The sequence below is a fragment of the Macrotis lagotis genome, chromosome X (genome assembly GCF_037893015.1).
Source record: "Macrotis lagotis isolate mMagLag1 chromosome X, bilby.v1.9.chrom.fasta, whole genome shotgun sequence".
NCBI classification, from domain to species: Eukaryota; Metazoa; Chordata; class Mammalia; order Peramelemorphia; family Peramelidae; genus Macrotis; species Macrotis lagotis.
Window position 1 is genome coordinate 126,408,040 of NC_133666.1, and position 24,429 is coordinate 126,432,468.

General features: G+C 39.1%; 1 protein-coding gene across 4 annotated transcripts in view; it reads left to right on the forward strand.

Annotated features, from left to right (window-relative positions):
* PMS2 (PMS1 homolog 2, mismatch repair system component) overlaps window positions 1-19,732 on the forward strand; it is a 62,401-nt gene extending 42,669 nt beyond the window's left edge. The window contains exons 12-15 of one of the 4 annotated variants that reach the window (XM_074208169.1): window positions 10,585-10,752; window positions 12,962-13,062; window positions 13,447-13,616; window positions 19,404-19,731. In XM_074208169.1, coding sequence (XP_074064270.1) covers window positions 10,585-10,752; window positions 12,962-13,062; window positions 13,447-13,616; window positions 19,404-19,547 — 583 coding nt within the window. In that variant the 3' untranslated portion in view covers window positions 19,548-19,731. Of the gene's footprint in view, window positions 1-10,584; window positions 10,753-12,961; window positions 13,223-13,446; window positions 13,617-19,403 lie in introns of those variants that run through there. The other 3 variants (XM_074208171.1, XR_012472751.1, XM_074208170.1) reach the window with 3 other exon arrangements.
* The last annotated feature ends 4,697 nt before the right edge of the window (window positions 19,733-24,429 follow it).

Here is a 24,429-nt window from a genome sequence, read left to right on the forward strand (position 1 = left end):
TCTTACTTCTCTCCCCCCCACCCCCCCACAGAAAACAATTTCTCAGTTTTTATATTGTTTCCATGTTGTACATTGATCCAAATTGAGTGTGATGAGAGAGAAATCATATCCTTAAGGAAGAAACATAAAGTATAAGAGATAACAAGATCAGACAATAAGATACAGTTTTTTTTTCCTAAATTAAAGGGAATAGTCCTTGAACTTTGTTCAAACTCCACAGTTCTTTATCTGGATACAGATGGTATTCTCCATTGCAGACAGCCCCAAATTGTCCCTGATTGTTACACTGATGGAATGAGCAAGTCCACCAAATTTGAACATCCCCATGTTGCTGTTAGGGTGGACAGTGTTTTTCTGGTTCTGCTCATCTCACTCAGCATCAATTCATGCAAATCCCTCCAGGCTTCCCTGAATTCCCATCCCTCCTGGTTTCTAATAGAACAATAGTGTTCCATGACATACATCTACCATAGTTTGCTCAGCCATTCCACAATTGAAGGACATTTGCTTGATTTCCATTTCTTTGCCACCACAAACAGGGCTGCTATGGATATTTTTGTACAAGTGATGTTTTTACCCTTTTTTATCATCTCTTCAGGGTATAGACCCAGTAGTGGTATTGCTGGATCAAAGGGTATGCACATTTTTGTTGTCCTTTGGGCATAGATCCAGATTTCTCTCCAGAAAGGTTGCATGAGTTCACAGCTCCACCAACAGTGTAATAGTATCCCAGATTTCCCACAACCCTTCGAACAATGATCATTATCCTTTCTGGTCATATTGGCCAGTCTGAGAGGTGTGAGGTGGTACCTCAGAGAAGCTTTGATTTGCATTTCTCTAATTAATAATGATTTAGAGCAGTTTTTCCTATGGCTATGGATTGCCTTGATCTCCTCATCTGTAATTGCTTCTGCATATCCTTTGACCATTTGTCAACTGGGGAATGGCTTTTTTTTTTAAAATATGACTCAGTTCTCTGTATGTTTTAGAAATGAGTCCTTTGTCTGAAACATTAGTTGTAAAGATTGTTTCCCAGTTTACTACATTTCTTTTGATCTTGGTTACAGTGGTTTTATCTGTGCAAAAGCTTTTTAATTTAATGTAATCGAAATCATCTAGTTTGTTTTTAGTGATGTTCTCCATCTCTTCCTTAGTCATAAACTGCTTCCCCTTCCATAGATCTGACAGGTAAACTAGTCCTTGATCTTCTAATTTGCTTATCATATTGGGTTTTAATATCTAAATCCTGTATCCATTTGGATCTTGTCTTGGTGTGTGAGGTGTTGGTCTAATTTAAGTTTCTTCCATACTAACACTTCCAATTTTCCCAATAGTTTTTATCAAAGAAAGAGTTTTTATCCCAATAGCTGGACTCTTTGGGTTTGTCAAACAGCAGGTTACTATCATTTCCTGCTATTGTACCTAGTCTATTCCACTGGTTGACCAATCTATTTCTTAGCCAATACCAGACAGTTTTGATGACTGATGCTTTATAATATAATTTTAGATTGGGTAGGGCTAAGCCCCCTTCTTTTGCATTTTTTTCATTAAATCCCTGGAAATTCTTGACTTTATTTCTCCATATGAATTTACAACTTTTTCTAACTCATTAAAGTAATTTTTTGGAATTTTGATTGGTAGGGCACTAAACAGGTAGTTTAGTTTTGCTAGCATGGTCATTTTTATTATATTAGCTCTACCTACCCATGAGCAGTTGATATTTGCCCAGTTATTTAAGTCTGATTTAATTTGTGTGAGAAATGTTTTATAATTGTTTTCACAAAATTTCTGAGTCTGCCTTGGCAAATAGACTCCCAGGTAATTTTATATTGTCTGAGGTTACTTTGAATGGGCTTTCTCTTTCTAGCTCTTCCTGCTAGTCATATATAGAAAAATTGAGGATTTGTGAGGGTTTATTTTATATCCTGCAACTTTGCTAAAATTGCTAATTGTTTCCAGTAGTTTTTTAGATGATTTCTTGGGATTTTCTAGGTAGAGCATCATGTCATCTGCCAAGAGTGAGAGTTTTTGTCTCTTCCTTCCAATTCTAATTCCTTCAATTTCTTTTTCTTCTCTAAATTGCTGAAGCTAACATTTCTAATACAATACTGAATAGTAGTGGTGATAATGGGCATCCTTGTTTCACCCCTGATCTTATTGGAAATGCCTCTAGCCTCTCCCCATTGAATATAACTTGTTGATGGTTTCAGATAGATACTGCTAATTATTCTAAGGAACAGTCCATTTCTTCCTACACTCTCTAGTGTTTTTAGTAAGAATGGGGCCTGTATTTTGTCAGACGCTTTTCCAGCATCTATTGATATGATCATAATTTCTGATAGGTCTGTTGTTGATATAATTGATTATACTAACAGTTTTCCTAATACTGAACCAACCCTGCATTCCTGGGATAAATCCCACTTAGACCCTCTCAATTCTTAAAGCTCAAATCAGGACTCATTTCCCTCCCCAAAATTTCTAGTTTCCCTTATTCATTTGTCTAAATAACCTATTTTTTTTTTATTTAGTCTTTTGCAAGGCAATGGGGTTAAGTGACTTTCCCAAGGCCACACAGCTAGGCAATTATTAAGTGTCTGAGGTCGGATTTGAACTCAAGTACTCCTGACTCCAGGGCCCGTGCCTTATCCACTACACCACCTAGCCATCCCTCTTTATGGTACTTTCTCCCTGCTACTCAGACCCAAGATCTATGTCATCTTTAATTTTCCTTTTTTCTTCTTGCTTTGCTCTCTCAAGCTACATATCAGATCATTTCTCCTATATTTCCTTCATGCTAAGTTCTATAAATGCCTCATATCATTTAATATCTTTTAGCACCCTAGTGCAGGCTTTTATCTCCCCCTTGTTTCTTTGGTCTCCTTCCCTCTCTCTTTTTTTAAATTGGCAGATTTTCTATTTCATTGCATAGAAAATCTCCCAACCTCTATTTGCAAGAACACATATCCTATTATTTAGCAAAGATCAGCACATACTTAGAAATATAAAAAAATATCATCCTGCTTAGATTATTTTTAGTCCCATTTCAACAGCTTTCTTTAGTTAAATGACACAGTATCATGTACTTTATAAGATGAAAACAAATACCAAAGTAAATTTTTTACAATTAATATGAAATGCTTTTTAGTCACATCCAAAAATGTCTTTCTTGTTCTACCTCTTTCAAGAAACAGAAAATACACTTTGGCATCTGGAATATGTTGGGTTACCACACTCATCAGAGCTAAGTCTTTCAAATTGTGTATCTTAATAATGTATAAATTGATTTTCTAGAGCAACTAAGTGGGTGTAGTAGATAGAGCACTGGCCTTGGAGTCAGGAGGATGGGAATTCGAATCCAGCCTCAGATACTTGATTCTAACTAGCTGTGTGACCTTAGGCAAATCATTTAACTCTGATTGCTTCATATCCAGGGAGGCTGTTGACCTAGCACAGCAAGCCCTTCATTCAAATCCAATTCCTATGCTTGTTGTAGCATCACCTCCCTGATATTGTATGTAATCTTTGAAAATGAAGACAGAACTCCAAAAAAACCTCCAAATTGGACTTCTGCCTCTGCATAGTTCATATAGTCTTCCCAGGTCTCTCTAAAACTATTTCTTTCATCATTTCTTAATGACAAAGTAATATTCCATTATGTTACTGTAAAATCATTTTTAAGTTGATGGGTACTGACTCAGTTTCCAATTTAAGGTTACTACAAAAAAATGCTACAAATATTTGTGTACCTATGAGATCTTTTGCTCTTTTTTCTCATCTCTTTGGTACATAGGCCTAATAAGAATTTTCTCTTTCTTTTTTATTTTATATTTTTTCTCTTTATTTAATATTTATTCTCATTTTGTACAAATAATTTTTTATACATTAATAAAATATTCTTGTTTAAGAGTAAACGAAATACCCCTCCCCCATAAATATAGACTCGCTTGAGCAATAAAGTAAAGGGGAGAGAAAAAATATTAAAATTTAAAAAAATAGTAATAATTGTGGGTATAGCCAGGTGGCATGATGGATTGGAGCGCCAGCCCTGGAACCATGAGCACCTGAGCCCACATCTGGCCCCATACACCCAACAATCACCCAGCCATGTGACATGCAAGCCACCCAAACCCCACTGCCCTGCAAAAACCAAGGATAAGAAAAAAAAAAGAAAAAAAAGACCTAAAATAAAATAAAATAGTAATAATAGTAGGGTGGCTGGGTGGTGGACAGAGTGTTGGCCCTTGAGCCAGGAGCACCTGGGTCCAAATCTGGCCTCAGACACCTAAAGATCACCCTGCTATGTGGCCCCAGGCAGGCCACCCAGCCCCATTTGCCCTGCACCCCCCCACCAAAATAATGATAATAAAAAATGTGCTTCAGTCTTTGTTCCAACACCAACAACTCTGTCACGGGTGGATCACATTCTTTATGATAAGTCCATCACAAAAGTTACTCCCATATTTTTCCACCATTGCCATTGCTGATCGCAACTCCCTCCTTTTGTATTTCTCCACTACCACGTACTGTTTTCTCTTTCCTTTCACTCTGACTCTGCTGTAGGGGAGCTGAGTGGCGCAGCAGACAGATCCCTGGCTCTGGGGCCAAGAGGCCCCGAGCCCCAATACCACTCCTTAGGCCCAGCATCCACCAGGCCCCATGGTCCTGGATAGGCCTTCCAATCCCAGCCCCTTGCAAGAAGTAAAAAAGAGAATGTGTTATGTCTGACCACTCTCCCCCCGTGGTCCATCCTCTCTTCCTTTATTCACATCCCCACCCCTTCCCCCTGCTCCCCGCTACTTCTTACTCCAGATGCCTATACCCCATTGAGTATATATGCTGTTTCCTCTCCTAGCCACCTCTGATGAGAGCAAAGGTTCCCTCATTCCCCCTTGCCTCCCCCCTTCCATATCATTGCAATAGCTCATTGTAATAAAGAAAAATCTTATTATATGAAATATCTTGGCCTATTCCCCCTCTCCTTTTTCTTTCTCCCATTACATTTCCCTTTTTTCTATTGACTCCATTTTTACACCATATTTTATCTTCAAATTCAGCTTTCTCCTGTGCTTCAACTATAAAAGCTCCCTCTACCTGCTCTATTAACTGAGAAGGTTCATATGAGTATTATCAGTGTCATTTTTCTATGCAGGAATACATGCAGTTCATCATCAAGTCCCTCATATTTTCCCCCTCTCCTCCAATCTCCATGCTTCACCCGAGTCTTGTATCTGAAGATCAAACCTTCTTTTCAGCTCTGTCCATTCGAACAGGAACATTTGAAATTCCCCTGGTTCATTGAAAGTCCATCTTTTTCTCTGGAAGAGGACATTCAGTTTTGCTGGATAGTTGATTCTTGGCTGCATTCTAAGCTCTTTTGCCTTCCGGTATATTATATTCCAAGCCCTATGAGCTTCCAATGTAGTTGCTGCTAAGTCCTGTGTGATCCTGACTGCAGCTCCACAATATTTAGACTGTGTCCTTCTTGCTGCTTGTAATATTTTCTCTTTGACTTGGGAGTTCTGGAACTTGGCTATAATATTCCTAGGGGTTGGTTTTTTGGGATCTCTTTCTCTGGGGGATCTGTGGATTCTTTCCACTTCTATTTTGCCCTCTGTTTCTAGGATATCAGGGCAATTTTCCTGTAGTAATTCTTTGAAAATGATGTCAAGGCTCTTTTCCTGATCATGACTTTCAGGTATTCCAATAATTTTTTTTTTTTTTAGGTTTTTGCAAGGCAAATAGGGTTAAGTGGCTTGCCCAAGGCCACACAGCTAGGTAATTATTAAGTGTCTGAGACCAGATTTGAACCCAGGTACTCCTGACTCCAGAGCCGGTGCTTTATCCACTGTGCCACCCAGCTGCCCCTCTATTCCAACAATTTTTAATTATCTTTCCTAAGTCTGTTTTCCATATCAGTTGTTTTTCAATGAGATGTTTCACATTTTCTTCTAATTTTTCATTTTTTTTGGTTTTGAAGTATTGAGTCCTGATTTCTCTTAAATTCATCTATCTCCCTGAGTTCTATTCTTTGTCTGAAGGATTTGTTCTCCTCAGAGAGTTTTCTTATCTCTTTTTCCATCTGGCCAATTTTGCTTTTTAAAGCATTCTTTTCCTCAATAACTTTTTGAACTGTTTAAAACCATTTGACCTAAGCTGGTTTTTAGCATGCTATTTTCTTCAGCATTTTTTTGGATTTCCTTGACTAGGCTGCTGACTTCATTCTCATGTTTTTCCTGCATCTCTCTCATTTCTTTTCCCAGTTTTTCTTCTAACTCCTTCATTTGATTTTTCAAAGTCCTTTTTGAGCTCTGTCATAGCCTGATCCCAGTTTCTGTTTTTCTTGGAGTCTTTAGATACAGAAGCTTGTGCTTCCTCATCTTCAGACTGAGTGTTTTGATCCTTTTTGGGCTCATATGCAAAATATTTCTCAGTGGTGTTCCTCTTTTTTCTCTGCTTGCTCATTTTTCCCGCCTGAGCCTGGTTTTGGGGTGCTTCCTGAGCTTTTGGGACACTCCCACAAGGGTCTCAGTGTGTGAGGCTTTGTCCTCCCTCCTGGTCTGTGAATGACCATAAGTGCCCCCCTCTGCCATGAGGCTGGGGGGGGGTGCTGTTCTATGGGGGGGCCTAGACTGTGATCAGGATCTGAATGTTGTCAGAACCCCAGAGTCCTGTTCCAGGGACAGAGGACAGAGCTCGGCAGTCTCTCTCTCTTCACTCCCCTCCCTTGATTCAATGGGCTCATGCCCTGGTTTCCTGCTTATGGGCTCCGCCTGCTTGTTTCCTGGAACTTGCTGCTAGCTGTGTGCCCTGAGGGCTGGGCTTCATGTGCTCACTCTGGCAGAAGTCCCCCTGCTGTTCCCCCAATTTGTGCCAGTGCTCCCCGGGGTGTAGCTCAGGAAACTCCCCGGCTGCTGTGAGCCATGGCTCCCAGTGCCCTGGGGCTGCCTCCAGGAGGCTGAAGTTCCTTTGTTCTGGCAGGCCACCTCTCTGGCGGGCCGCCCCTCCAACCCCAGGGAGCAGAGCCTTTCTGCTCTTTTCCAGGTTACCTTGAGTAGGAGAGCTGCCTCACTGGGTCCCTCTGAGGGTTCTGTTTCAAAAAATTTAGTTAGAATCCTTAGCTTATGAGTTTTATGAGAGAGCGCCTAAGACACGATCCATTCTTGTCGCCATCTTGGCTCCACCCCCAGATTATTTATTTTTTAACATTCTTTTCTTAAATTTTGAGTTCCAGATTTTCTTCCTCCCTCTCACCCATCTTCCACCTGTTGAGAAGGCAAACAAATAATATCGATTATATTTGTGAAATCATATAAATTATATTTCTGTATTAGCCGTATTGCAAAAAAATAAATCTGGAAATTTATATTTTAGTTTGCAGAGTTCCTCAGTTCTCACTCTGGGAGACAATAGTATTTTTTCATCATGAATCCTTTGGAATTGTTTTGGATCATTTTTTTGATCAGTGACCAAATCTTTCATAGTTGATCTTCATTATAACATTGCTGTTAATGTACAATGATCTTCTTACTTTACTTTGCATCAAGTCAGATAGATCTTGCCATATTTTTCTGAAACCCCTCCTCATCATTTTTATAGCACAGTTGTTCTCCTTCTCAATCATATGCCATAACTTGCTCAGCCATTCCCCAAATGATGGGTGTCCCTACAATTTCCAATTCTTTGCCATCACAGAAAGAGCTGCTATAAATATTTTTGTTCATATAAGTCCTTTTACTTTTTCTTTGATCTCTTTGGGGTACAGACTTAATATTGATATTCTTGGATCAAAGGATATACACACAGAGAGAGCTAGGTGGCACAGTCAATAGAGCATCAACCCTGAAGTCAGGAGGACCTGAGTTCAAATCCAGCCTCATACACTTAACAATTACCTAGCTGTGTGACCTTGGGCAAGTCACTTAACCCTATTATCCTGCAAAAAAAAGGGGGGGGGGTATATGCAGTTTGATAAGCCTTTTTGGGCACAATTCCAGAATGTTCTTCAGAGTGATTGGATGGGTTCACTATTCTACCAATGGTTCATTAATGTATTTATTTTTCCTCATCCCCTGCCACATTTGTCACTTCTGATAGGTATGAGGTAGTACCTCAGAATTGTTTTAATTTGCCTTTCTCTAATCAATATTATTGTAGATCATTTTTTCATATGACTATAAATAGCTTTGATTTCTTCTCCTGAAAACCCCTTATTCATAGCCTTTTGATTATCTCTCTGTTGGGGAATGCCCCATTATGTTTTAGATTTGATTCAGTTCCCTATATATTTGAGAAATGAGAACTTTATCAGAGAAACTTTTTGTAAAATTTTTTATATTCATTATTTATGGTTCTTTTTGGCAAAATGTAGTTTTCTTGATTATCTCTTTTAATTAGATATATTTTTGCTTTTTTCTTTGTTTGCTGTCCCAATTTTCCTGAAGCATAATAGAATCTCTTCAGCCCTTTATTTTAACTCTGAATGTGTCTTTCTGTTTCAAGTGTCTTTTGTATACAGTGGGATTCTAGTTTCTAATCCACTCTGCCATCAGTTCCCATATTATGGAGTTAGCACATCCTTTTCCCACTTTGTATATTTCCCTCCGTTCTATTTTCTTTGGTTTATCCTTCTCCCTCTCTTTTTATCCTGTCCCTTCTCAAAATCTTTTTTGCCTGTAATCACTGCCTCCTGTTTGAGTTTGGGAAACACAACTGAAGGCTTCTCCTGGTTGGAATTCAAGTAAGTAAATTGTTATTGATGCCAAGCCCTGTCAGCTAATTGGGAGACTCTACATATTCAAAGCGAAAGAACTGCAGGCTCTCCAGTGATCTGAATTCCTTGTTAACCAGTGGACTGCTGGCTCTGTTCTGCTTCCTGTAAATCATATAACGTCAAATCAAGTCTAGGCTGGATTAGCACCCTCACCACAGGCCCCAGCCCATGCTCTGTGCTCAAAGGATCAGTGTAGCTTTCTTGAATGAACCCCTTCCCAAGTGCCTAAGGTCTGTGACTATTTCCCTATATTGACTTAGACTGAAAAAATGATCCACAGTTTTTTCTCCTTGAATTTCCAGTCATTGCTTCTGGTGTACTTAACTTGATCATTGATGGAGCAATTGTGGGAGAAAACTGGGTCTTAGTGTGTCCTTCTACAGTTTAGTCACTCTCATTTCCATTTCTTTTGAAAAATGTTTATATCCTTTGATCACCTTTCTAGCCACAATATTGTTTTTTCAAAACAGTATAATTATTTTAACATTTTTCCTTTCACTTAATTAAATTTTATTAAAATAAGTATTCTAAATGTATGTTAAGTCCACATTTGCTTTTGTTATGTATTGAACCTGTCATTGAATAAGCAGAAATCTTTTGATGTCTGGCAGTATTACTAATGCAACAAGGAAACTTTTTTTGCTTCAAATTGCTTTTACCTTTATAAATCTGATTATAGTAATTTCTGTAATACTAAGTATATTGAGAATTTCTGATCATCATTTGCATCTCTTGATAATTTGCCTTCAATTCCAGTCTCCTTGTCATTTCTTCCAGTTTCTCTTATAGGTTATCACATTGCATCAATTTTGTCTTTATTTTGGAGGACTTCCTGTTATTATTGTTGCTTCATTTTTTCCCTGTTTAGCACTGCTAGATTAACCATTTTCATCATTCCTGTACTCAAAAACTTTCAGTGACTTTCCATTACCACAACAATAAAATTCATATTCATTAATTTAGCATCAGGCTCCTTGATAGTTTGGTCCCATTATACCATTACTGCCTTGTGCTCCACTCCTCCCCTGCACAAGCCCTTCAAATTAACATATTAATAAATCTTTCTGTTAATTTCACTCCTAAAGAGACCTGTAATTTCCCACTTCTGTGCTTTTGATCATGCTGTTCCCTTCAGCTGTCCTCTTCTCTTTATTCTTTCTCTATCAATTATTCTTGGTGAGGCCTGAATTCCTTTTCCCTGAAAATTTTCCAGTATGCAGTGATTGCTGCTTTCCTAGAACCTCTAGTGCTAATTATCTTTGCCACTTTATTTGACATTTCTTGAATCATTATGTACTGGGATTATCTTTTTGTATAAACACAAAGCATCTTTCTACTATTCTTTGAAGGGCAATGACTGTGGCTTGTACTTATTCCTGTCTTCCATAGTACTTGGCACAGTACCTTGTTCAGGTTATATTTATTAATCTAATATGATTTTTACACTTATTTTATACTTGAAACACAAGCTTTAATGATATTTTGTATTATGCTTGTTTATTTTATCTGCCTCTAACAACTAGATTATAAAATACTTAAGGACAGGGAATATATTTTATTATCACTACTTCTCCATAGCACAGTACATACCTAGTTGGCATTCAGGAAATACTTACTTAAAAAAATATAGAGAAAGGAGTACAATTAAACCAGAAATAGGAATTTTGTGTTATGGTTTACTGTTTTGTGTATGTTTTCAGATTCCCAGTTTGAATTACAACTAAATCTATTCACTCTAATTGACTTTTTTTTAAGGTGGGAGGTGTGTAAAAATGCAAGACTAAAATATGTGTTCTCAATTTTTCTGTGTACAGTAAAGACATGTTTGCAGAAATGGAGATCATTGGTCAGTTTAACTTGGGCTTTATAATAACAAAGCTGAATACAGATCTTTTCATAATTGATCAACATGCCACGGATGAGAAATACAACTTTGAGATGTTACAATTGCATACTGTTCTGCAAGGTCAAAGGCTCATAATGTAAGTTCACCAAAATTCTCAAAAGATTGACTACAAATGGTGTTGACTCAAACAGCTAAACAACAATGTTTCTTTTGTCAAGCCTGAGTCAACTGGGCTATAATCCTTTTTCTTTTACTTCCTTATTGCATATATGTATACTTGATTTATCAAGAAGTTCTTATATACTTTTAAATAATAAACTAATTTTACTATTCAAATATACTTTGTAATGGCTATTTAGAAAAACTTGTGGATGAAGATAACTTGTTCAATCCCAAACCTGTTTTCTGAAAGCCTCTACAATTAATTCGGTCACTTGATCTTTAAATCTAGTGTGAAGGATGTACCTCTTCCAATTCCCAACTTTTTTTTTTCTTTTTAGGAGTTGCCTTTCTCTGATTTCTTGTGCCAGATGAAAAATCTGCAGTCAATAACTTTTATAAGATTTTTTCCATTAAGTATTCATGTTTCTTAATTTATAATTCTGTTTTTAAGCAAAAAGATATATTCAGATATATTTTTCTCTAATACAAAGTTAACATGTAAATGTTAACATGTAAATTCAGAGGAGCAATGGTAACTAAGGTGACCCACCTCTTGGCATCAAGATGGTGAATTATACATATTGGATGCGGCATACTGTGGCAGACCCAGCCCCAATCTAGTGACTTGTCAAGCTTAAAGCTCTACTTCTTTTTCACAAGGAAGGATTTTATGGGAGTAGAGAGAGTCATTCTGAAATAATAGCCATTTTTTAAAAAGTTCCAGTAACCCTTTTTTTTTTTTTTGAAGAAATGAACTCAAAACATTCTTCAGTATTTAAATGGGTCTGTGATCTCATAGTTTAGGGTCTGTATCATTTTTTTTCCTTTTTTTTTGTTTTTATTTTTGCAATGCAATGGACTTAAATGACTTGCCTAAGGTCACATGGCTAAGTAAATATTAAGTGTCAGAGGCTGATTCTGAATTCAGGTCTTCCTGATTCCAGGACTGGTGGCCAGTTAGTTACCCCTTTGCATAATTTTTAAAAATTAATTTTTTGTTTTTATGTCACCCTGTCATTAAATATATGCCCCCACAATCTCCTCCTCAGGGAGTTGTTCCTTTTAACAGAAATTTTTAAAAGGAAACTGTTTCACTTTTGTGTTTGTATCATCAACTTTTAGCACAATGTCTGGTAGAGGTTAGGTACTTAATAAATGTTTAGAAATTTGTTGATTATGTGCTTGTCTTACTGAGTTTTCTCCATCAGTACAAGTAGAATGTCACCCATAACTTCTCATACTGTGCAATTTTTGTCCATATAGATCCTTCACAGAAGGTCCACCCAGGGTGCTGGAGGCCTTCCCCTAAGCTTTTGTAAATTTTGTGGGTACCAACTGCAGTCTTGTGGTTCTCTCTATTGAAAAAATTTATTGCAAGACTTGCATGTGATTTGTTTAAACACTAATCTCTAGAGATAAATTTTATCATTTCCTTTAATGATTTAGACAGTGTTGCTAATCTGGAATATATTTTATTTTTAAACTATTAGTGAAATTGCTTTTTATTAGCTGTGATAAAAGCATGTAATATGAAGAGTGACTTCTGATTTTTTTATTTGTATCACATTTTTCATCAATATGATTTTGCTCAGTTTCACTTGGTGGATCAACCTCTAAAATTTTGAAGACCAGCTTTCCTTGGTAATACTTTTTTTTTTTAGTTTTTGTAAGGCAGTGGGGTTAAGTGACTTGCCCAAGGCCACACAGCTAGATAATTATTAAGTGTCGGAGGCTGGATTTGAACTCAGATCCTCCTGACTTCAGGGCTGGTACTCTATCCACTGTGCCACCTAGCTGCCCCAATACTTTTCAATTAGATTGAAATAGATAGGGTCAGTAGGATAGCAGAATTAATTTTCTCTGCAATTTCTTTTTCTCTAAGAATTTCTTGTCTCCAAGAATCTTTTTATCTCACTTTTTTTTTTATCAGTACTTCATTGTGGGGGAAGATATGGCCTCTTATATTGGAGTAAGCTAATTTAATATCCAAAATATAATTCAGTGAATTTTTTTGGAGAACAAGAAAGTTGCTCCATTGATGGTATGTTTTACTGCTCATAATAGAGGCACACATCTTTACTGGAGTGATGCACCATTCTTTTGAATCCATTTCATTATATTGTTTTATCTTATAACTGAATGTTTGCCTTAAAACTGTGATTTGAACTTTTTTTCTTTTTCAGACCTCAGACTCTCAATTTAATGGCCATCAATGAAGCTATTCTTATAGAAAATCTGGAAATATTTAGAAAGAATGGTTTTGATTTTGTCATTGATGAATGTGGTAAGTTTGTTTTTTTTTTTGCAAGGCAATGGAGTTAAGTGGTTTGCCCAAGGCCACACAGCCAGGTAATTATTAAGTGTCTGAGGCCGGATTTGAACCCAGGTACTCCTGACTCCAGGGCTGGTGCTCTATCTACTGCGCCACCTAGCAGCCCCCTGTGGTAAGTTTTTAATAAGGTTCATAGAATCATAATGTTTTTAAGTTTGGAGGGATTTTGAGTTATTTCATTCAACCATATTATTTTGTGGATGTAGCTCCAATTCCAGAAATTTTTGAATATTTTCCTCTTATTCCTCAACTACTGAACTATTTTTATTCAGCAAAGATAGCACTCAGCATTCAAATGTATTCTTAAAAGTCTGTTCTAAAATTTCTATATTTTAGCTCCAGTCACAGAAAGGGTTAAATTGACTTCCTTGCCAACTAGTAAAAACTGGACATTTGGACCACAGGACATAGATGAGATGATCTTCATGCTAAGTGATTGTCCTGGAGTCATGTGCAGACCCTCTCGAGTTAGGCAAATGTTTGCCTCAAGGGCATGTAGGAAATCTGTAAGTAATGAAAAAGAAAACCTATTTGTTTCCAGGTTTGCTGAGATTTAATAGCTTTTTTGTGTTTTAAAGTGAAATTTGGTGGGTTTGTGTATTTTATTTTTATTATAGCAAAAAGCTATTATAAAATGAGATCAAATATGATTTCTCTCTCATCACATTCAACTTAGATCAATTTATACCATGGAAACAATGTAAAGGCTAACAGACTGCCTTCTGTGGGGATGGGGGGGTGGAAGCAAGATTAGGGGAAAAATTGAAAAATTCAAAATAAATAAAATCTTTCTTTAAAAAAAGTGAGATCGGGGCAGCTAGGTGGCGCAGTGGATAAAGCACCGGCCTTGGCGTCAGGAGTACCTGGGTTCAAATCCGGTCTCAGACACTTAATAATTACCTAGCTGTGTGGCCTTGGGCAAGCCACTTAACCCCATTTGCCTTGCAAAAAAAAAAAACCCTAAAAAAAAGTGAGATCAAAGAATGACTGAAGTAGAGTTATATTTTGCCTCTCGTACTTTATACATAAGGATGATATTGTCCTTGCAGTAGCTTTAAAAGGAGTTTCATTGGCAAATGGCATTTTTAACTAGATTACAATATGCAGCTCCATTGAATTAGTCCATCAGTAATATTTGTCTTGAATGTCACTGAAAAACTAGGAGCAGGAGAATGGCCTTTACTTGGGCAACTGCATAGTACTTACTTCTTGCTGCCAAAGCTCTATATAGCATGAAACAGCATTTTCTTAGATGAATCAAAATTAGAAAGACCCCAAAGGGTAATGGAAGATGCAGCATGATGATGACATGCTTTAGAAGTCACACAAAATTCTTTTTAGATGTATAAGTATAGGAAATGGAAGTGTACTGTTTTGTAGTTAAGGGGAAAAAAAGGTTAGTAGATGGGACCGTCCAAGTGATAAGTTAAATATTAAATAACCTAGAGAAAGGCCTCTGTTGTTTTGGCTAGATCTCCTAAGAAAGTTTCTAGAAAGATTCATACATGAAATATAGAGGTTATAAAGACACAGGTAGATTGTGATGTGTACTGGTAGAATACTTATGTCAGTGAGAATGTGAATCTACAGAAGTCTCATTCTTGCCAAAGTCAGAGAAAATGAAGTTGTTTTCAGCCTTGCTAATGGTTGGGAGGGATTTGAGATGAATTTCCTACTATTTGACTTGTACAAGAGAGAGAATAATTGGTTTGTATGAAGCTGTGTGAAAGCAATGATGTATGGTCTTTCCTTCAGAAATGCTTGAAAACCCTCTATTCCTTTAAAAATTTATTTTCTCCTCTCTGATTTTACTTAGTCTTAAGGTAAACAATTCTCACTTTTGAGTACTTTTGTCTTTGGGGGAAAAGTATATATTCTAATATTTCCTTTCTGTTTAGAAGAAACTTCTTGATCTCATGTGATCCAGATTGGTACTTTGATTCTTTTTTTGGGGGGGGTTATTTTTTTTTTAGGTTTTTTGGCAGGCAAATGGGGTTAAGTGGCTTGCCCAAGGCCACACAGTTAGGTAATTATTAAGTGTCTGAGACTGGATTTGAACCCAGGTACTCCTGACTCCAAGGCCAGTGCTTTATCCACTACGCCACGTAGCCGCCCCAGTACTTTGATTCTTGAATTCTTTTTCAGTGCTTGCAGTATATTTTCCTGGACTTCCTCAGGGTAGAGTAGGAAAAGGGGATATTAAGGTAATTGAAGGTCCTGGTCATTCTTCTTCAGTAAAGAAAGGCAAGCAATGACAGGGTTAATGGCAAGGTTCTAAAGAAGTTCAGAGCAGTGTTACTAGGATGGGTTGTAAATGGAAGGTCATTCTTAGAGGCTGGTTGATTTTCTTTTTTCTTTTTTTCCATTCTATTTTATTTTTTTAATTCTTATTTTGTACAATTTTTTTTACATTAATAAAATAAAATATTCCTGTTTAAGTAAACAAAATACCCCACCCCCCATGAGTATAGACTTGCTTGGGTGATAAAGTGAAGGGGAGAGAAAAAAAATAAATTAAAAAAAATAGTAATAACTGTAGGTATGGCCAGGTGGCACAATGGATGAGGCACCAGCCCTGGAACCACGAGCACCCGAGCCCACATCCAGCCCTGTAGACCCAACAATCACCCAGCTGTGTGACATGCAAGCCACCCAATCCCCACTGCCCTGCAAAAACCAAAAAGAAGAAAAAAAAAGACCCAAAATAAAATAAAATAGTAATAATACTAGGGGTGGCTGGGTAGCAGACAGAGCATTGGCCCTTGAGCCAGGAGCACCCGGGTCCAAATCTGGCCTCAGACACCCAAAGATCACCCTGCTATGTGGCCCCCGGCAGGCCACCCAGCCCCATTTACCCTGCACCCTCCCCAAAATAATAATAATAAAAAATGTGCTTCAGTCTTTGTTCCAACATCACCAACTCTGTCATGGGTGGATCCCATTCTTTATGGTAAGTCCATCACAAAAGTTACTTCCATATTTTTCCAACGTTGCCATTGCTGATCACAACTCCCTCCTTTCTTATTTCTCCACTACCATGTACTATATTTTCTCTCTCTCCTTTCACTCTGACTCTGCTGTAGGGTCGCTGAGTAGTGCAGCAGACAGATCCCTGGTCCTGGGGCCAAGAAGCCCTGAGCCTCCATACCACCCCTTAGGTCCAGAATCCACCAGGCCCCATGGTCCTGGAAAGGCCTTCCAATCCCAGCCCCTTGCAAGAAGTAAAAAAGAAAATGTGTTGTATCTGACCACTCTCCCCCCATGGTCCATCCTCTCCTCCTTTATTCACATCCCCACCCCTTCCCCCTGTCCCCCCCTCCTTCTTACTCCAGATGCCTGTACCCCATTGAGTATATATGCTGTTTCCTCTCCTAGCCACCTCTGATGAGAGCAAAGGTTCCCTCATTCTCCCTTGCCTCCCCCCTTCCATATCATTGCAATAGCTCATTGTAATAAAGAAAAATCTTATTATATGAAATATCTTGGCCTATTCCCCCTCTCCTTTTTCTTTTTCCCATTATATTTCCCTTTTTTTCTATTGGCTCCATTTTTACACCATATTTTATCTTCAAATTCAGCTTTCTCCTGTGCTTCAACTATAAAAGCTCCCTCTACCTGCTCTATTAACTGAAAAGGTTCATATGAGTATCATCAGTGTCATTTTTCTATGCAGGAATACATGCAGTTCATCATCATTAAGTCCCTCATATTTTCCCCCTCTCCTCTAATCTCCATGCTTCACCTGAGTCCTGTATCTGAAGATCAAACCTTCTGTTCAGCTCTGGCCATTCCAAAAGGAACATTTGAAATTCCCCTGGTTCATTGAAAGTCCATCTTTTTCCCTGGAAGACGACATTCAGCCTTGCTGAATTCTTGGCTGCATTCTAAGCTCTTTTGCCTTCCGGTATATTATATTCCAAGCCCTTCCATTGTACTTGCTGCTAAGTCCTGTGTGATCCTGACTGCAGTTCCACAATATTTGAACTGTGTCCTTCTGGCTGCTTGTAATATTTTCTCTTTGACTTGGGAGTTCTGGAACTTGGCTATAATATTCCTAGGGGTAGGTTTTTTGGGATCTCTTTCTCGGGGTGATCAGTGGATTCTCTCCATTTCTATTTTGCCCTCTGCTTCTAGAATGTCAGGGCAATTTTCCTGTAGTAGTTCTTTGAAAATGATGTCAAGGCTCTTTTCCTGATCATGACTTTCAGGTATTCCATTAATTTTTAAATTATCTTTCCTAAGTCTGTTTTCCATATCAGTTGTTTTTTCAATGAGATATTTCACATTTCCTTCTAATTTTTCATTTTTTTGGTTTTCAAGTATTGATTCCTGATTTCTGGTAAATTCATCAATCTCCCTGAATTCTATTCTTTGTCTGAAGGATTTGTTCTCCTCAGAGAGTTTTCTTATCTCTTTCCATCTTGCCAATTTTGCTTTTTAAGGCATTCTTCTCCTCAATAACTTTTTGAACTGTTTTATCCATTTGACCTAAGTTGGTTTTTAGCATGCTATTTTCTTCAACTTTTTTTTTGGATTTCCTTGACTAAGCTGCTGACTTCATTTTCATGTTTTTCCTGCATCTCTCTCCTTTCTTTTCCCTGTTTTTCTTCCAACTCCCTCATTTGATTTTCAAAGTCTTTTTTGAGCTCTGTCATTAGCCTGAGCCCAATTTCTGTTTTTCTTGGAGTCTTTAGATGCAGGAGCTTGTGCTTCCTCATCTTCAGACTGAGTATTTTGATCCTTCTTGGGCTCATATGCAAAATATTTCTCAATGGTGTTCCTCTTGTTTCTCTGCTTGCTCATTTCCCCAACCTGGGCCTGGTTTTGGGGTGCTTCCTGAGCTTTTGGGACACTCCCACAAGGGTCTCAGTGTGTGAGGCTCTCTCCTCCCCCCTGGTCTGTGAATGACCATAAGCGGCCCCCCTCTGCCCCGGGGCTGAGTGAGGGGGGGGGGCTAGACTGCTATCAGGATCTGAATGTGGTTAGAGCCCCAGAAGCAGAGGACAGAGCTCTGCAGTCTCTCTCTTCACTCCCCTCCCTCAGCTCAATGGGCTCATGCCCTGGAGGCTCCTGCTTGCCAGCTCCACCTGCTTCTGTTCTGTTCTGAAAGACCAAGCTGCTTGCTGTGTGCCCTGATGGCTGGGCTCCACGTGCTCACTCTGCAGAGGCCCCCCTGCTGTTCCCCCACTTTGTGCCCAGTGCTGCTCCCTGGGGTGTAGCTCAGGATACTCCCCCGCTGCTGTGAGCTGCGGCTCCCAGTGCCCTGGGGCTGCCTCCGGGAGGCTGAAGTTCTTTTGCTCTGGCGGGCCACCCCTCTGGCAGGCCACCCCTCCGACCCTGGGGAGCAGAGCCTTTCTGCTCTTTTCCAGGTTACCTTGAGTAGGAAAACTGCCTCACTGGGTCTCTTTGTGGGTTCTGTCTCTCGAAGCTTTAGAGTCCTTAGTTCAAGTTTTATCCGAGAGCACCTAAGACTGGATCCCTTCTTGTCGCCATCTTTGTGGCTGGTTGATTTTCAACAAACACAGGAATGATTTTAAGTTTTATTATAGTATTGAACTCTTCATATAGTTAGACTTTTTTCATGGTGGTTCAGTTAATTAACTACTTATAAATTGGTAATCCTTTCTTTTTCCCTGATTTCCTATCTTACTCCCCATGGAAGCTATTCCAAACTGCTTTTCTGCTTAAGCATCCTATATTTCCCTCTCCCTCCCAGCTGAGAACCTTATGTTACTTTGTTTTGAAAATTAGGGTCATTTATTATAAACTCCCTTTTTTGTCACTTTCTCTTTTTCTCAAAACCCTGAGACTTCATCCCTTACTTTCTTCTTTTCCCTGGTTGTTGATCTGAAGGAAATGATTCTCATATAGGAGTTCCCTATATCAGTGAAATCATAACTACAATTCCAATTTAATCACTATTTATATTTCTATGTATGCTTGTTTTCCCCCATTAGAGTTAGAGCTTCATTGGTAGCAGACCCTGGTTTTGCCTTTTTTTTTTTGTTTTAATCTCCAGTACTTCACACTTTTTCCCTCTTCATTTCTCTATCTTTTGGGGGGAGTGGGGTTTATGTTTACTTTCACAAGATTATTGTAATAATGTGAAAAGAAATAAATAAAATTTTAAAAATCTCCAGTACTTCTCATGGTGGCTGACATATTGTAGGGACTTATTGATTGATAATGTTTTTCTTGGTATTATAGTAGGGAGGAAAGGCTACTTTTTGATAGCTACTATTCAGAGGAAAAAAGAAAAATAATATTAAATTTTTTGTGTATTTTCAACCTAGGTTATGATTGGAACTGCCCTTAACAAGAATGAAATGAAGAAATTGGTCACTCATATGGGTGAGATTGAGCATCCCTGGAATTGCCCCCATGGAAGGCCAACTATGAGGCACATAGCTAGCTTAAATATCATTTCTCAAGACTAATGAATAACTGTGTATAAAAGTATTCTCATTTTGTAGATTTGCCAATTTTATCATGGATTTTCTTAATTTTGAAAGAAAAAATTTAAGTAAACTTTTTTTATTTTAAAAATTAGTGTGCTATATTATTTTCCATGTGTATTTAAAATTTATCTTTATATTTTACTCTGCTTATGAAATTTCTTGTTGTTATTGATTTTTTAAAAAAATATATGTAATAGCCAAGAACATATTTTGAGAAATAAAGAACATACATTAGAAATTATATAAGGCTTGAATTCACACATTCTTCACAGGAAATATATTAGTTTATATTTTAAGCCTTACTGTCTAAACTAATGTTAATTTCAAGAACTTCAGAATTATAATTTACTCTAAGGAAAGATCTCCTACTGAATGCAATATAAAAATTACAATTTCATTTCCTTGATATTAAAATTCTAGGGATTTTTAAATCATAGGTCCACAATGTTAATGCAAATATAGATCTCATCTCATTCAAACTTTGACAACATGAAAAATACAATTATTGTTAGCCATCAAAGTGACTAGCAAATAAAAGAAAATCTACTATAGAACCTCCTTATTTATCTTAGATAATCATAGAATTGTTATCTGATTATATTTTCAAAATGTTATTTTCTTTTAAGGAGTTTGTACAAAGTTGATAGACCTTGTAAAATATGTAGCATAGCAGTAGTAATTCTGCTAACAATATACTGCTACTTTTCCCCTTTGCCTTTGGACCATAACCTTCCTGTCCCTGGGACCATTGTAACATAGTACATAATACATAATTATTTAATTTGATCTTTTAAAATTAATTTAATCCTTTAAAAAGTTTAAGGTAGGTAATATAGTTAGTCACATACTCTATTTTACAGATTCAGAAACAAGTTCTGAGAAGTTAATGCCTTAACATGATTTCAGATTAAGGTTGTCAATCTGACTTGTCACTTGTGAAGTCTATGTAGTCTAAACCTAACATCTGCCTAAGTGGGTTAGATAAAAGTTGCAAATTAGGGCATTACTGGGGTGGCTAGGTGGCGCAGTGGATAAAGCACCGGCCCTGGAATCAGGAGTACCTGGGTTCAAATCCAGTCTCAGACACTTAATAATTACCTAGCTGTGTGGCCTTGGGCAAGCCACTTAATCCCATTTGCCTTGCAAAAACCTAAAAAAAAATTAGGGCATTATCAACTGATGAGAAAGTCAGTTTTCCTTTTTTTGAAGAAAAAGTTTTGCTTGAGGAAACATACCTTTCTTCTTTACATCCTCTTTATATGTGGAGCAATACAAGGACACTCTCAAGTTGTCTCTTAAGAACTTTGGAATTGATTGTGGGACATGGGAGACACTAGCACAGGACCACCTAGCTAGCATGGCATGCCTGTGCTCTGTGAATAAAGCAGATTAGTAGTTGAAAAGAAATATAAGGTGTGCAAAATTAAAGAATCTACTCCAAATATTCACCTAGCCTATTTGTGCCCAACCTGTGGTAGAACATTCTGGGTTCATATTGGTCTGATCAGCCATAGTCAGACTGTAACAGTGATGTCATTTTGGTCTTTAAGAAAGAAGGACAACAGAGTGGCTAGGTGGTGCAGTGGATAGAGTGCTGACCCTGGAGTCAGGAGGACCTGAGTTCAAATCCAGCTTCAGACCCTTAATAATTCCCTAGCTGTGTGGCCTTGGGCAAGCCACTTTAACCCCATTTGCTCTGCAAAAACCTTAAAAAAAAAGAACTGGGGGCGGAGCCAAGATGGTGACAAGAAGGGATGGAGTCTTAGGCGCTCTCTGATAAAAATTGAAACTAAGGACTCTAAACTTTCGAGAGACAGTGAGGCAGTTCTACTCAAGGTAACCTGGAAAAGAGCAGAAAGGTTCTGCTGCCCGGGGTTGGAGGGGCGGCCCACCAGAGGGGTGGCCCGCCAAGCCAAAGAACTTTGGCCTCCCGGACGCAGCCCCAGGGAGCTGGGAGCCCCGGCTCACAGCAGCAGGGGATTCTCCTGAGCTGCACCCTGGGGAGCACCGGGCACAAAGTGGGGGAACAGTGGGGGACCCCTGCCTGAGCAAGCTAGTGGAGCCCAGCCCTCAGGGCACACAACCAGCAGAGTGGTCTTTCCTCAGCCCAGATCTGGAAACAGAAGCAGGCGGAGCCCCTAAGCAGGAGCCCCCAGGGCATGAGCCCATTGAGCTGAGGGAGGGGAGTGAAGAGAGACTGCAGAGCTCTATCTTCTGCCCCTGGAACAGGACTCTGGGGTTCTGACCACATTCAGATCCTGATCACAGTCTAGGCCCCCCATAGAACAGCAGGGCTCCCCCCACCTCAGCCCCGTGGCAGAGGGGGGGTGCATATGGTCATTCACAGACCAGGAGGGAGGACAGAGCCTCACACACTGAGACTCTTGTGGGAGTGTCCCCAAAGCTCAGGAAGCACCCCCAAAACAGGTTCAGGCTGGGAAAATGAGCAAGCAGAGAAACAAGAGGAAGACCATTGAGAAATATTTTGCATATGAGCCCAAGAAGGATCAAAATACTCAGTCTGAAGATGAGGAAGCACAAGCTCCTGCATCTAAAGACTCCAAGAAAAAACAGAAATTGGGCTCAGGCTATGACAGAGCTCAAAAAACACTTTGAAAATCAAATAAGGGAGGTGGAAGAAAAACTGGGAAAAGAAAGGAGAGAGATGCAGGAAAAACATGAAAATGAAGTCAGCAGCTTAGTCAAGGAAATCCAAAAAAATGTTGACAAAAATAGCATGCTAAAAACCAGCTTAGGTCAAATGGATAAAACAGTTCAAAAAGTTATTGAGGAGAAGAATGCTTTAAAAAGCAGAATTGGGATAAAGGGGAAAAGGTTTTATCTGGGTTGGATTAAGATAGCCCAGGGAGTCTCTGTTGTCAGTCGGTTCTAGACCCCTTTCTTCTGGTCTTCTGCTTGGTAAGTCTCTCATTGATTTCCCTGAACATGTGGCTTTCTTCTTCTCCTGTTAGCCTTGGAGAGGATGTCTCAGCCTTCAATTCTAGACTCTCCTACTAAGATAGGGGTGACTAAGGATCAGAACAGAGTTGGGGAATGAGGGAAATAGAGAAAGCCTTGCTTTCTTTGATTGTTGGCAAGTGAAGCTGCATATTGGATAAGTGACTTCTGAGATGCCATACTCCCTCTGTTCTTTATTTGCATGGTCCTTTTGGGGGAACAGCTTCCGCAGCCCCCAGTCATGACCCTCCCATCCCCAGCAGTAATGCTGCTAGTCTCTCTAATTCCAACTGATTTGCTTAGTGGAGAGTGTAAGATGGGTTGTCCCTACCTCCATCCTCTTCTCTATCTCTTCCCCTTTCTTCATGGTTTTTCCAACCCAGGGACCACTAAAAGATGAAGATATTCTTATTTCCTGGCATTCAGACTATCCTTCCTCCTTTTTATCCATTCCTTAGCTACCTTTGCCTCCTTCACTTGATATGTTGCATTCATAAGTTGGTCTGGATAGTGTATGAGTATATAGCTAGATATCTAAGGTTACTGAAATGTAAGGGGGAACCACTGGGAACCAATCTGCTCCCCCTTATTACATTGATGTGTATGTGTTTTTTTTAAGCCCTGCTGCTACATTCCCTTTCCAAGACTATAGGAGGCATCAAACAACCAAGTTGTGAACTAGGAGGCACTGACCCTGCCTCCCCAAGGTTTCTATGAAGCCTCAGGCTGCTTTTTGAGCTCCTGTGTGTGCTGGCTGCGCCCTGAGCTCTAAGACAGTCCCCTGTAACACACTCCTTCTAGAAAGTCAGGGCCCCCCATGGGAATCTCTCATTGGCCTTCCCATCATAGGACATCTCTCTAGGTAGGGGGGCTTTTTTTTTGCCATGCCCTGGAAAGGAGATCTTTCCTTATCTCTGTCTGCCAGGGATGCCCTTCCACTCCCACCTTAATCCTCACTGCAGCAGACAAGTCAGCATGCCCTCTGTCCCCTCCTCTGTCCTAGATTGAACTGTGAAGAGAGTTTCCTTGGTGGTACCTCCCCCTTTTGCCAGTTACATAGTAACATAATTTATTCGGGGATGTATTGGGTGTTTGCAAGTTGTCCTGCTTTCTGGGCCTTTGTGTGTTTGTTGGTGGGGAGGTGTTGGGGTTTCTGATTTGTTTTTTCATTTTAACAACTGTGCCCTGTCCCTGGAAAAGCATTAAGACTCTGTCTTTTGCTTTAGTTGTTGTCATTGCCTCTCTTGTCTTTTCTCTGTCTCTTCTATTTCTTTTCTTTTTTCTTTCCTTCCTCTCTATATCTCTTTTCTCTCTGCACCCCTGATTTCTTTGGTTTCTTTGCACTTGGTGACTTTGTCTTTCTAAAATTTCCCTTGCCCTCATCTATTCCCTGAACTGTCTTAGCTTTGGGTCAGGCCAAATAGGCCAAATTGAGGATCTCATCCCATTCCCTTTCCTCCTTTGAAGAAATGTGCCTGGGAGAATAAGAAAAGAGCTTTCTCAGCTGCATCCCAAAGCCTCTTCCTTTAAGGGTTTCTTTAGAAGTAATGGCAGTGATGGGACAGAGAAGGAGAACCCTTTGGAGGCAGGGACTCCCTATGGAAACTCCCAAGGACATCACTTCACAACTTTCACTTTTCTGTTCTGAAGACCCTCTCCCCTCAGATACTTTGGAGGGCTATGAAAAGGTACTGCTGATTGCTTTGACTGCTTTTGCCTCTGGGGAGATTTCCTCCCTATTCCCAGGGTGGGGCATCATCTTGGCATTCTTGTTGTCCTGGATCTCTCTCCCAGAATTGGGCATTTCATTCAGATGAGTGCTTCTTTCCTACTCCCACCCCTATGGTGGATTTAATTTTCTCTATTCTCTGGCTCTAGACTTCCCCTTCCCATGGGGATGTTC